Here is a 14611-nt window from a genome sequence, read left to right on the forward strand (position 1 = left end):
CACGTTGGTTTATTACTGATGTACGACGGCTGCTGTTTTATTAAAGTGAGAAAGAGAATGCATAATCCGAATCCTCCGGTCCAGTCTTTGAGTTCGCCCTGTTTCGCCGTTGCTCTTCACAATCATGATCTCGAAGAGAGGCAGGCTGTGTTTTGAGTCATAGAAAAAACTGCATAACAATGTGGCAAATGCTAACATTGTTATTGTTTGTCTAGTGGGTGTTCTGTTAAACGCTTTAAGGGCGCGTGAATAATACCACTCAACGCTGTTCACTTTGACAGGAGGGCTTGTGCTAAAATGGGGTCGGAGGGAGCGGATAGGGGGCGCTCTAGCCCACACCCTTCTTCCATTCCCATGTTCTGCGTGGGCGCTCTGGCTGCGTATCTCACTGGTTGTTGGCTAAAGATGGCGGCGGCCTGGGCTGCGGCGCCGCCTGAGGGAGATTGAGCGAAACCTGGTGCCAAGGCAGCGGGGATGTAAGCGGCCCGTGGGAACGCCTGGCCGGGGATGGGGCAGCAGGTGGGCCGCGGCGCCAGCGGAGAACCCGGAGGAGGGCGAGGGGCCGCCAGTGACTGTGGAGCGGCGGGCGCGGCCCGGAGCGTTGGGGGAGCAGGCGGAGGACGTCGGAGGGACCGCAGTAATGAGGCTGCCTTCAATATCTTCAGCCAGCACGGTAAGCTGGGAGAGCGGTGTCACGTTCGAGGTTGACGGGGGTTCATAACGGAGGTCAAAGGGCGTTTCATTTGGGAGGTCATAGGCATCATCTCTCATGAGGGAGAATTAGGTATGACACGTCAAATGCGTTGTGTTTGGGGCTCAATCTTGGATTAAAGTCATTCGCATCTGGAGGACCAAGGACTTCTGATTACCAAAAGGCATCCCATTTAAGGTTAAAGCGCTTCACATTTTTAGGGTTACCATCTTAATATTGGGAATAAAAGCTGAGCCTACGGGCAAGGGCGTCCCCGTCTGTGTTTAAAGAACCCAATATCTCCTTTGTAAGTGGCTTCATGTCTGGTGTGAATGATATTGGGGGAAATTGGTACATTTTGGGTTATTGACTTCACATCTGGATCGATTGCTGAAGAGCTTCACATCTGGAGGGGTCAAGGTCTTCTTGTTTAGGGCTTAACAGACTCACATTTAAGTTTAAAACGCCCTCTCTGGTTTCATTGACTGTTAGTGTGTAAACTGTATTCGGCATTTTGTGAGGCATACTATTTTGCTATACAATTCTACTCGGTAAAGTATTGAAAAAAGCGATGTATGGACCGCTGGAATTAATCTCAGCCACTCGACATCATATATATCATAAATACAGAGGTTTTTAGAATTAAGTATAGCATTTTAAAATACGTTAAATATGAATGGATTTTGGCTGCTACGCCGTGGGCACTCGGCAACGCGATCACAAAATTGCAAATATTCCCAAAGTAAATTGGCAGCAAAGTTCTCTTCTCGTTAGTTTCAGTGAATCTGGCACAAACATATCAAACTGGTAGCATATATTCTTTATTTGGATCTGTAAGCATAAATGTAAATAATCGTTGCTCATGCTAAGAGTTTGCACTAAATAGCAATAACATTTGAGTCTAAGTTGTGCAAACGACAACTTGCTTTTGGATTCCTTTTTCTTCAGTTTAGTTCCACAATGTCCTGAATATCATGTTTTTGGAAAAGTAGTGTGGCTTAATATACCCAATTTCCTAAGAGCATTTCATTCTATTCTGTCAAAAAATAGTGGCAAGCACTGACAGGTTGTACGTTTTAAGTGTAATTTGAGTTATATTTGGGGAAATTGGCTCCCCCTCTGCGTATAGGATTTGGAGGCTTACAAGATTTGTAAAGCGTGTGGCGGTCCGCATGCATCCCAGCGCTGGTTGAGGAAAGGAAATATTCCACAGAGGCAGAGAAAGCATTTAGATTAGTTCTTGAAGAGGCAGCTCTAAAGAGCCTTTTGAAACCTCAACTCATTATCAATTAACCAGATGGCCAAGGGGACTCGGTTCCAAAGCTTTGTTACATTGCAACTAAACCATCGTCCTCCATTTCTGGCTCTTCTGACCAAGGGGATGATAGCCAAAAGAAGGTTAGAGAATCAGAGTTGCTTTTGTGTAGTGTACTCAGAACCTCTAGCTTTCAATTGGCTACCTATGTGATAGAACTTCACAGTTCTTATCTGGAAGATAAAGAACTTTATATCTTGGTTGCAGGTCTCGCAGCTCGGGATCTTTTTAAAAGTGGTCGCCCATCAGTCTAGTATTAAATGGATGGATTCACACCTGGAGGTGGTAAAGACTTAACAGCAATAGTCATGAAACTGATATACTTGTCGGCAGCTGCATGCAATCATACAATACATTGATTGCATAGGAGTCCTGGCTTTGTATCTAATAGTGCATAAAGAGTTTCTCGAATGGGGACAAAAGTGATAAATGAGTTGTGGTATGGATGAAGAGCTCAACCAAGGCAAAGGCTAAAGGGTTTTGCTTTTTCTTTTAATCAAAATATCTGAGCAGTATACAGTAAACTATTTCTCAACTGGAGAGAGTAGTGCAGAACTTAACATCTGTGGTGACATGGGGGGTAAAATTATGACTTCATTATGAGTCGATTGACTTACTGCAGAGAAGGGTAATGGCTTATCACTATCACCCCTCTCCCAGATGATATTGGAATACAGGGGTGTGGAATTTAATAAAATATCCACTTGTCCATGGGGTAGGTTGCTTCATAAATCTATTTATCCTGTAACAAAACCCACTTGTCCCTTTGGTGCCATGTAGTGCAGCGTCAAATTATGTCAGCATTCTCATTATATAAGAGCTCTGATATAGCCTCTCTGTTTCTGCCAGGGCTCATACCATAGTAGTGTTTGATTACTTGCAAATCCCTTATGCTGCCACGTTTTCGCAGATCTACATACTGGGGCTGAAGGTAGTGGTAAGCAATAGCTCCAGTGTTAGAATGCCCTTTTGAGTCTGTGCAAACCTACTAACTTGCATGTTAAAAGGGTTTTCAGCATTTCTTCTCTAATCTGTTCCCAAACTGAGAAATGTTGGCAATTTACACCTGACAATGGCAGACGTAAACCTTCTTCCAGAGTTGGAAAAAAAGTGGTTGGTGGGAAAGTGAACTTGCAACCACTCAGATTTTCGCATGAGCAAATCTACACATGCACATTTGCTCATGCTAAAATGCCGTTCACTAAATGAAGCCTTTGACATAGACATCCCACGCTTCCCTGCGTACATCCTGCTAGGCCTCCCCAACCACTTGACTTTTCCCTTGCGCTCCATGAGAGGGAGCCCTGAATGCTGCGCGTCTAGAGTTGTTGGCTCACAGGGGTTCAGAGAAAGCCCCGACCACTCCGCTTGGCTTAGACGATTGTGGACGGTGTTGGGCATGGTACGACTATCGTTGGTGGCAGACAACAAATCAGACGTATACCTGGAACTTTGGGCTCCTGTTATAACTATCCTCAGGAGGTAGTTCAAAGAAGTGACCTACCCCAAGCTCTTACAAATCTTCCGACTTGCAGAGGAGAGCTAGAACCCTAAGCCACAGTAGATTTGACAAGGAATCAACAGGAGTCCCACGGGAGCTTCAACACAGGTCTAATGCAGGGTGCAGAGAAGACTGGGGGAGGGGAGAGGGGGTATTGTCTTCTTACGGGTACTTTTTGTATCTTTTTCTCCTTTTTTCCTCTCTACATCCTTCTATGGCAGTTTGCCATGTTACAAGTTCAATTAAGTGATGTATTTTTCTCTTGCATTCCATGAGACACTGCTCAAGAAGACTACGATAAGAACGCACATTTCTTGATAAGTAGCCCTCTGCCTGCCTCTGGGTTGTTGGCATTCAGCTGTTTCAATCTCATAAGGTCACTGATCCCAATGTCGGCTACTTCCTCTATATCTCAGAAAATATTTTAGATGCTGTGCTTATCTATAAACAAATAAAACGTTATTCCATTAAATGCAGTTAACAAATATTTTCTAGGAGTACTATTTCTTGTCCTACTTTTGTAAATTCTTGGGAATTCACGAAAGCTGTAAAGCTGCACTTAATGCAAGGACATACAATGGGTGCGCTTTTGAGACTTTCTTTATTAATTGGGTCCCTAATTTGGTCTGGCGTTGACCGTAGCCTTATGAATTTATTAAAATTCTGTCTCTCTCACTGTATTGTGTGGCTTCACTGTCAGGGACAGCATTGTGCTCTTTCACAAGGAGTATATCGGTACACAAAGTAGTTTTATTCAGTGCCAGTAACTACTGGGCAGTGTGTGCTTTTTGAAACCGAAAGCAACTTTTGCTTTTGCCAATATTTTTTATAGTGGTAAGGGCCCGGCAACTCCCACGCCAATAAGGTTTTACAAAAATCATGCCACAACAAGTCACACGTTGATCAAACTAAAAAGCTGACCACCAATGCCAGACATGGCTTTGCCACTGCTTGTTTATTTTTTGTTTCCCATAATCTTACTGTAACTGGTAACACTGATTTTCCATTTTGAATATTTTTGGGAAATACTAGCATGCATCAACGCATTACTAAATGATGCTGCAAAGATATGGTTCTCCACATTTTACTGTGGTTTTGCAAATTTTTTTTCTTTTTTTTTTTTTTTTTCTTTCCTGCTTTAATTTTTTTATGAACATTTTATTTTGAAAGCAAAGAATCATCAGTCTTGCTTTCAAGCTTCCGAAAATATTTGCATAAAATCTGGGAGCATTATACATAGCCTCATATTGCTAAACTTTGAAAACGTGTATACACATTTTTATACTGGAACCAGTGCCAGTAGTGCAGTCAGTTTCCACATTTACTTAGAGCGCTTACCCTAATTATAAAGGCTTTCAATGAATGAACCGTAAATACAAGTTTGAGTAACATTAACATATGGACAAAAATATTACCATAACTGCAGACAGTGTCCTTCCCTGATCCATAATGTGGTACTGCAAACGAGCAGCCAAAGGGTTTTTTGCTGCAGGGGGTTGGGCCTACTTGTCCCAAGGACAAAATGCTCATGAAAACGTATTGCCCTTGACCCCCAAGCAATATGTCCTAGGCTTCGGGCTATAGGAATTACACATCCCTGGAATAGTAATACCTTGTGATTGATTTTACTGAAGAGTGCTGTTAGGTAGTGATTGAGGTGAACGGTGTTTGTGTTAACATGTTGGTTCGTTCATTAACACATTATCCAGTATCATGCAGGAAGGAGGAGGCAAACTTCGCCTCCTGGTGAGAGACACAAGGAAGGGTGAGGTCCGTCTCAGTCTTTCTTTATTCGGTTATCATACACAATTATAAAGTGACACATAAATACAAAAGAAGACTGTCCATATAGGGTCACTAACATTTGTCAGAGTCTTCCCCACTCAGGCTCTTGGTGGTAAGAAAGTCTAACATTTAGGGCCTGATTACGAGTTGCTCTTAATATTCTGACCCATGCGTTAACCCCTGAATAAGCATGGGTTGGAATTACGAGTTCAAAGGTATCTAACGCACCTGATATATATTGGAATGCGATAAATAACTCCGCATTAGTTACATTTCGGCAGGTCAAACCTGCCAAAATTTAGCAACTTACATTATTTACTGTATCAAGTGGATTTTCCTCTGTTAAACATAAAAATGATCACGTTATTCGCCATAAACTTGTAATAGGTTTTATTTATTGTACCCAATTAAATAACATGCCCAGCAGTATTGTTTTTTTCCAGGGATGATAAATAATGCCTCAACTTGCAATCAGCAAAAAACACAGTTGATGGACAGAATGTAGAACAATGTCATACATTCACCCCAGTACAAGGATCTGGGCCTAAATCGATCGTTTTTTTGCACTCCACACCACCCTGGGTCTGACACTGGCTATATGCAAATCAGCTCTGACCCTGTGCCTCATGGGAACAGTCCAGTCCGAACTACCAAGCCATGTCTTTCCCAGACCGGAATCAAGCATCCAAGGACCGGTTTCTGGCTATCAGCCTTCATTCAGCCTGGATAGCTTGACTCCAGTGGTGTGGAGAGCCTGGGACTCACGTCTGAGCATACCCAGCCCACTCGGGTGAAAATTGCAAAAAACACAGTTGATGGACAGAATGTAGAACAATGTCATACATTCACCCCAGTACAAGGATCTGGGCCTAAATCCATCGTTTTTTTTTGCACTCCCCACCACCCTGGGTCTGACACTGACTATATGCAAATCAGCTCTGACCCTGTGCCTCATGGGAACAGTCCAGTCCGAACTACCAAGCCATGTCTTTCCCAGACCGGAATCAAGCATCCAAGGACCGGTTTCTGGCTATCAGCCTTCATTCAGCCTGGATAGCTTGACTCCAGTGGTGTGGAGAGCCTGGGACTCACGTCTGAGCATACCCAGCCCACTCAACTTGCAATCAGGCTCCTAGGGGATGATTATGAGTTTCGGCGGTGCAGGCAGTACTCCTTGCCGCGCCCACGCACCACTGACACTCGTCGCCTGCCTACAGATTACAAGTTATTTGTAGTCTTGCCAGCGGCCTGGTATTCCATGGGTGGTGCCTCTTTCAAAGGCTCTGGTGCCTTTGAAAAAGGCTCTGCAATGGGAATGCTTCACAAGGTTCTTGCCCGTCATGGACTGAAAGTGCATGCCGTGCAGCTACTTCTGTGCATGCACACAGGGGGGCCCAGGATGTGCCCTCCTGTATGCATACATAAGTGGAGGAGGCACACGGGGAACTGCCATGAAAATCCTGTCAGAGAGGAAACTCGTAATATGCTTGGCGGGACCACAGCAGCCCCTCCAAACATATTGCGGCCTCTGACCGCTGCTCCACCACCAGGGAACTGCGGTTCCTTGTTGGCGTTGACGGTCCGACCGCCCAAGTTGTAATGGGGCGGTCAGTGCAGCGGTGGCTGGACTATCATGGTCACACTAATGGGGCGTTAATGTAATTTTGTAACTATATGCAGAGTTGCGAATGAGATTTGCTGTATGGGTATGAGTGAAGAATGTGTCTTTATGAGAGTGAGATTGAACGGTGTATGTGGGACTGTATATTTTGATAAATGGATGTGTGTGTTTCATCTAATGTTTACATAATTAAATGTTAAAAAAAAAAAAAAATTTGTAGCATGTTTGCACTCAATCTTGAACTCCAAGAAAAAAAGAGAAAATTAATAATAAAAGTAATTGTTTATATATCATGGTGTTTGCTCTTTGACTTGTTTAGGGTTGTTCCATTTTCTTGATCAATATTAAGGACCCTTTATAGGACCATATGCAAAAAAAAAACGTGGCATGGTTCTATTCTGTTCTTATTGATTGTACGGTCACACCACCAATCTGGCAGTCCTCGGACTGCCAAACTTGTAATTTGGCCCTAAGTGTCTGCCAATCTAGAGAGCCCTATGTGCCTTCAGTTGTACGCTTAGGAAACACTGTTCATTTGATTTACATGGCATTTTAAAATACCTGGAGACTATTAAAGTGGTGATTTGATACATGATATTCAGAGATCTCCACAATGTATTGATGGCACATAGGCAATATTAGCCAGAGCCATCTAGTCTACCTGCTGCATCACCCTATATTTGCATATCTTGTGGCATGCACGTCCTAAAGTTTGGAGGTCTCTTGAACAGCAGACAACTTTTAGAAATTGTTTGAGGGATTTCAGACTGCAATACAGTAATGAAATTAAAGGTTCTGCGAGCATTGATATTTTAACAGTACATGGTTATGGTTATCGAAGAATGTGTAGAGGGCATCAAAGTGTGACTGGATGCAATACAGAGTGACAGGAAAAAGAACTCCAACATACGCAATTCAGAGTTTGACAGGTGAGAATGGTGAATATCATGAGGGTGTGGTTGTATTGTCTCTCAAATCTGCACATTTCCTTCATTATAACCAGCTTTTTCCAAAAAGATCACTCTGGATCGCACATGGAGGAAATTGTACTTGGGAAAACCCCCAAGTAGTGCAGTAGGTTCACACTACTCAAAATCCAGGGTGTTTTATATTTTAAGAACAAGTTTATAAAAATACTTGCAAAACCAAAGGGGATGACGGACGAAGTGTTGAACAATGCACTCACCCCGAGTCAACTGATCTGGGTTTAATCCATCATCATTCTTTAGCGCACTCCGCCACCCCAGTTCAGACTTGGCCATATGCAAATCAGTTTGACCCTGTGCCTCATGGGAACAGTCCAGCCCGAACTGCCAAGCCATGTCTTCCCTGGACTGGAAACAAGCATCCTGGGACCGGTTTCTGGCTAATCAGCCAGGTTAGCTTGAATCCAGTGGCAAAGTGAGCAAGGGACCCACATCTGGGCATACCCTGCCAACTTGGGGCGAACAATGCAAAACCAAAGGGCTTTGCCGTATAAAAATACTTCACTTGAATTTAGACTTGCACTGTCACTGTTCCTTGATGCAAAATAATTATTCTAAATTATCTGGTCTGCACATAAACAGATGAAAATTTGAGAGAGTTTGGGAGATTGTTGCATGTACCGCCTCTTAATGTGTGGAAGGTTAAAAGGGACAGTCCAGAAATACTATTTCTTGTAGGTAGATTCACACCCCTGTTTATATTATATATGAAAAATCCTAAAACTGTATTCCTTTTGTGGAACAGTTGGCTTCACTGTGCCTCCTGTTTGTTGGATTTGACCCTGTCATTGGACCTACTGAAACTCATTACGACTCCTCCACATGCTAAAACTGTTCTCATGAGCTCATTTGTTAATGGAGCCATTGTTGCTATTGCAGCCACTGTTTTTAGGGCTCGGCCTACATCCCACGAAGTGGGTGTGGTTTCAGAGTCCTTTAGAGAGGAGTTCGACAATCTAACCTACACATTCCAGAGAAGCGCGTGAATTCTGTTCGTTATTTATGGCAGCTGCATGTCAATTGGCCATCGCATGGCTGTGTTTTTACAAGGCAGCACGCAATAGGCCATAGTCTGTAGAGTTTCTCCACTTCCTGCATATTCTGTGTGGAGACGCGCAGCAGAAGGCTATAAATCATCAATTACCAGCTGTCAGGGGGCGCAGTAATTGAATCCAGATGCTGGGCGTGCATGCACCATTCTTTGCTGTCTGCTCTCGGAAGCCTTGGAACTGTTTTTGGCATTCCTGGAGGGTGTGCATTTAGTGTCAGGACTGGATGATGCTGGGCGCGCGTGCACTCCAGCCTCTCCTCCTGGGCTTCGGCTCGGCAGAGGTGCGTGCCTCGAAGGCTGCTCAGGCACAATATGTTTTTTGTTGAAATCTGCAAGTTATGCAACAGGTTGCGGTTTGCGTGCAAGTACATTAACGGAAAGCGCCACTGGCCGGAAGCACAAAACAATGATGTGTCCATGAACATAAGTGAAAACAGAGCAGTAAATAATGAGGCAATGACGTGGTTGCTAGAAAGCAAAATCACTTGTTAGCAGTGCTTAACACCTTCAATGCTACAAGAGATTTTTCTGCTGCGCTGGACCTTCTTTTTTCCCATTGTTCATGACATGGTCAGCTCGTCATAAGCACAGCTCCAGTGGTACTGCATGACGAGCTGACCTTGTCATTAGCATGGAAGAGGTTAATGTGTGCCATAAGTAGTGCCAGGGCCCAAGATATTCTGAGGAGGCCACTGCTGCTTGCCCTACTTCAAGCCACTGCCAGTGATGCCAAATACGAGAACCAACGGCACCTACTATCCAGTGTAGGACTTAAAAAAACAAGTGTGTATACCCAGTCATGCATCTGCTCAGAGTAGTGAGTGCGGAGTGCGGAGTGCGCGCTTGTGCGCTTACACGGTGCACTGACACACAGGAGCTAAAACAAAGAACAGCTGAACACGTGGGAGCTTCATTGAGGCAGCCGGCCCTCTGTGAAGGGAGCTGCAAGGAGGGGATGCCTCAACCAATCAAGCGCAGCTACTCACAACCTACTGTACGATTACAACACACGCCGAAGGGCAGAGCTAGGTCTTTTCGCATTACGCAGGGTGAGCAGTGTGTGAGCGTGCAGGGTGCACCTCCACAAAACTCACGCTATATACGGCTGAAAAATAGCACTAGGCGAGGATAATAAAATTCAACAGTACTGCGAAAGCATGGCTTACCATTACAAACAAAGTCTTGCAGTTGCCCATTGTAAATGACAATGCCATTTATTTAACAATTAAGCTATTTGCAATCTAAATGACAATGCCATTTATTTATGATTTAAAGAAATGTCATGAGCAATGCCAATAGCTCTACCTTTAATGATGCCGAGACCATTGCATTGTAAATGCTTGTTTTACCTTTGTGGCTCTGCAGTCTTTGAAATGCTGTCTAAGAATTTGGACAAGGCATCTGATTCTAATAAAGCAAGACATCATATTTTTTGTAGCAAAAAGTACTACAAGGTTTCAGCACTGTATAGAACAGAAGTTCACAGCGCAAACAATTCAAATGGAAATGTGTTACCCTTCAAAGGCGTAAAAGCCAAGCATATGTTAGAGGCAAAATAGTGTCATCATTGTTTTCAATTTACAGTTACATTTATTTTCTCCCCTATGTTATTGTGTGTACTGCAGATAAAATGCCAATGCTTTTCGATAGAACATTGTCTGCTTCTTTTAATGACTTGTTGAGGAATTACAAATGTTTTTAGGTCTCGGCTATATATCTTTTAGCAGTTTGTTGTGTAAAAACCCTTCGTGGTCCATACCTAAAACCTAGAGTGGACTTTGTGCCAGTCCATTGGTTAGTTTTTTTGCTTGCTACATATTCCGTGTCTTTCCTTACTCCTCTCTGTTTGTCATTCCCCCAGAGCTTAGCTTTTTTAACATTCTTGTTGGAATGACTTGTCCTTTGACTGCTCACATTCCGAGGACTTTTTTTTCTCATTTTCGTTTTGCACTCCTTGAGAATTCATGTGTTTTCTTTCTTCCTTGTATCTTTGCCCCCCCACCCGTTCGAATACTGCCTCTATGCTATAACATTTGCTCCTCACCCTTCTCAGCTGGTCTGTAAAAGCTAGCTCAGCAATACGTATATATTTGCCAAGATATGACTAAAGAGCAGACTGCAGGGGTTGTTTTTGTCTCATCTCCTGCATTCCAAATATTGCATGAAAACAAAGGCTTCGGCGGCTCTTGGGGAGGGGCCAATGGCTGCACTCTTAGCTGGTGTTTGAGGCAGAAGTTGTAGCTGAAAAGATGTCTCTTCTGTAGGTCCATTAATCTGCTCCTTGATTAGTTGCAGAGAACCAAACGCTTGAACACTTTTTTCAGTTCTGATGACCATGGAAAGTCAATTATTCATTGGGGAGCATTTTCTTTTCAATTCGGACTCTTATTCTTTGTAAACTCTACTCAGTTTCCTGAATAAAAAGTATTTGAAAAATAAAGTATGAATTGAGTGTATAGTGTCGAGATACCCTAAGACATACTGCTTTTCTTCCCCTATTTTTGTTTGTGTTTTAAAAAAAACAACCTTTTTAAAGGTTTTCCAAACGAGCATTGGGAAAACGAGTTGTGTGGCACTCAGATTATTAAGGCAGGACCTATTGGTTGTGAAAATGCTTGGGTTCCTTGTCCAATAATAATACTATGAGTAACATTCCCACAGCATGAATAAGATACTGCTGCAAGACACTTCATGTGTCCCAGTCGGGACAAAGGTGAATTATTGGTCTTTTGTTGCATCCAGTTTTCTTTTACTGCTGTGAATGATCATGAGCCTGTAGGAAAACAGGTGATGTACTACTTGCTTGGATATAACTTTAACTTAAAATGTGATGGAAATGCACATGCATCTTAATTACTGAGTAGGATTTTCCTATTTGTGCCTAGAATGCCACTCCAGGAAAGACGACCATGTGTTCATTAGTCTGATCCGTCTGTGGGAAAACGTGAGATGCTGTAGCGCTTCTTAAATTGCTTGGATAAGAGAGGAGGTAAAATGTGATGGACATGCACACAATTTTTGCTTAACTTCTGAAGAGGATTTTATCATATTTGACCTTTAGAATGTCACACCAAGAGAGAACGACTGTGTGCAGATAAGTCTTATCCTGTCTAAGAACGAGTCAATGCTGCTGTTCGACACAAGATTGTGTAATTTGTGGTAGAGGTTGGGCCTGTGTTTGTGTTGGTTGTCGATGCTGTTGCCCAAGAGCCCCAGAGAACGCTCCCGTTTATGGATACTTTGTTGTGCGTTGGGCCCCGCAAATGTTTGAGAAAGGAGTGAGCAGTTCTTCAACACATATACTACACTTGGGTGTCTGTGACTCAGATACTGCTGTAAATGCCAGCAAGCGAAAACATGCTTCAATAATATACCATTTTGAAATCCTAAGCTTTTTGCTTGTTCCAGTGTCAATGAATTTGACTCTGCTATTCCCTACTCGTCCTGCCTGTTTCTCTTCAGTGATCCAGGCCCTTTCTCGCTAAATGGTCTGCCACTCCTCAGAGTTTCATACATAACACTGACTTTTATCAGTTCTCTACATATGAAGTTATATTAACTTATTTTCACCCTTCTCCTACCAGCCTCACTTCTATGACCAATCACTCTGCAGCTCTGGTTTCATACACTAGATTGTTCTATCATTGTTCTTGTGATGTGCTTCATTGAGTGTTCTTGTACCCACTGACCGTGGTTCTTAGACTGATGTGGAGTCTCATGCCATTGGGTTTCAATATTTCTGGCATTTGTTAATTTCCACATATTTAGCCTTTTGCATGATTACCCTCATACAGCTCAGTTTAGTCACCGCTCAGTTAGAAAAATGATCTTATAGTTTGGAGAGCTTTCACTGATTTTACCTTTATAACCCTTGTACAAGGCATGCTTTTTTGTCTTCGGCGATTCCACGTGGACTTGGCCCATCGCCATCTGCTCCCACCCAATTTGGCCTTGCTCCTCATTGATTTTTAGAAGGCGTTCGATACGGTGGACTGGGCCTACTTGGGGTGTGAACTACAACGAGCTGGAATTGGGCTATGTTTCCATGGATTCGTCAGAGCGTTCTACCCTAATCCCACCATATGGGACCCGGTAAATGGCGTACTCTGATATATTTCCTATTGGAAGAGGGACCCAGCAGGGCTGCCCTCTGTCTTGTTTCCTCTTCCTGCTGGAGATTGAATCCCTGGTGTGCCTTCTCTGTGGCAATGCCCAGGTGCATGGCTAGAAATGGCCCGAGGGGCATGTATGCGGAAGATGCCCTCCTTTACCTCGCAGATCCCTCGAGGAGCGGACCCCGCTGCTGTTGAATTCTCCAGCTTTTTGGAGAAGCTTTGGGTTTCCACATGAACCCGACTAAGTCGGTGTTGGTGCCTCTAGCTAGGACACAGGACTGTTTTGACTGACAGAATAACATCCCTATATGTCGTCTCAGCTTCCGCTATCTGGGTGACGCTCTACCCTGAGCTCACTTGGTCCCTCAACCTCGGGCCCTTGACGCGGATGGCCACGGAGGAGCTCAACAAATGGCAGTTCCTTCCGCAGAACGTGATGAGCTAAATAGCCCTATATAAATTCTGCTGAGGTTCCTTTACGTCTTCAAGAATCTCCCAATACCCGTACATCGGACTTGGTTCCGTGCTCTGGACATTATTATTATTTTTGGAATTTTATAAAGCGCATGGCATTACACACACCGGCGTGTCCCCGCACTAGGAGAGAAGGTGAGAAGACATGACAGGGAGGCTATACCAATGCTGAGCAGAAGAGATAAGTTTTCAGCGCTCTGCGGAATTTTACTTCGGAGGGTTCGAGGCGTAACTCCCTCGGAAGCATGTTCCAACTCTTCGCCGCCAGTAACCTGAAGGATCTGCCACCCATTCGGGTTTTCTTAATTTTAGGGACAGCGAGTAGCCCGGTGTCAGAGGATCTAAGCCTGCGTCCAGGACTATAGGGAGTGATGAGGGTAGAAAGAGGGATAGGTGCTTTGCCGTTGATGATACGGTGGCATACGCATAGTGCTTTAAAAGTTATCCTCTCCCTCACCGGAAGCCAATGGAGGGTTTTTAGAGCCGCTCTAGAAGCAGTTCTTTTTGGGAGCCTCAACACCAGCCGTGCTGTGGCATTTTGTAGTACCTGGAGGCGGTTAAGGCTTTTAGCTGTTATACCCAGATAGAGAAGGTTGGAATAATCCAATCTTGATGTAACCAAGGCGTGCACAAGAGTCTGTCTGGCACCGACCGGAAGTATATCCAGGATCTTACGTATACTCTTTAGGATACCAAAGCACATCCCGGTGACCCGGTCTATCTGGGGAGCAAATGTGAGGGCAGAGTCTAACATAACCCCAAGATTTTTTGCCTGTTGACAAGGCACTGGGGTCGTTCCTAGGCAGGCCGGCCACCATGTCGATGACCACACACTCGTACCACCCGCTACCATTCCCAACCTCATTCCTCTGGCACAAATCCAGGCATTGCCTGGCCGTCAACGTGCCCTTTACGGTGGATGCTTGAGGATGACCAACCTTTATCTTTACTATCTTGCCTCCCATTTTTGATGGTCAAGGATTGGTTTAACGGTGGATGGTCGGAACCCGCCTTCCAGCTGGAGTTGACGATCTAGGGTTTTCTCAAATTATGGCCATGTTTTATGGATCTC

At 44.0% G+C, this 14611-nt stretch overlaps 1 protein-coding gene across 1 annotated transcript in view; it reads left to right on the forward strand.

The window, feature by feature from the left end:
* The first annotated feature begins 374 nt into the window (after nt 1–374).
* ABL2 (ABL proto-oncogene 2, non-receptor tyrosine kinase) overlaps nt 375–14611 on the forward strand; it is a 366300-nt gene continuing 352063 nt past the window's right edge. The window contains exon 1 of the mRNA XM_078642987.1: nt 375–673. Within this exon, the coding sequence (XP_078499113.1) occupies nt 508–673 (166 nt within the window). The 5' untranslated portion in view covers nt 375–507. The remainder of the gene's footprint in view (nt 674–14611) is intronic.

This window comes from Lissotriton helveticus, chromosome 1_1, assembly GCF_964261635.1.
Source record: "Lissotriton helveticus chromosome 1_1, aLisHel1.1, whole genome shotgun sequence".
Classification (NCBI taxonomy): Eukaryota; Metazoa; Chordata; class Amphibia; order Caudata; family Salamandridae; genus Lissotriton; species Lissotriton helveticus.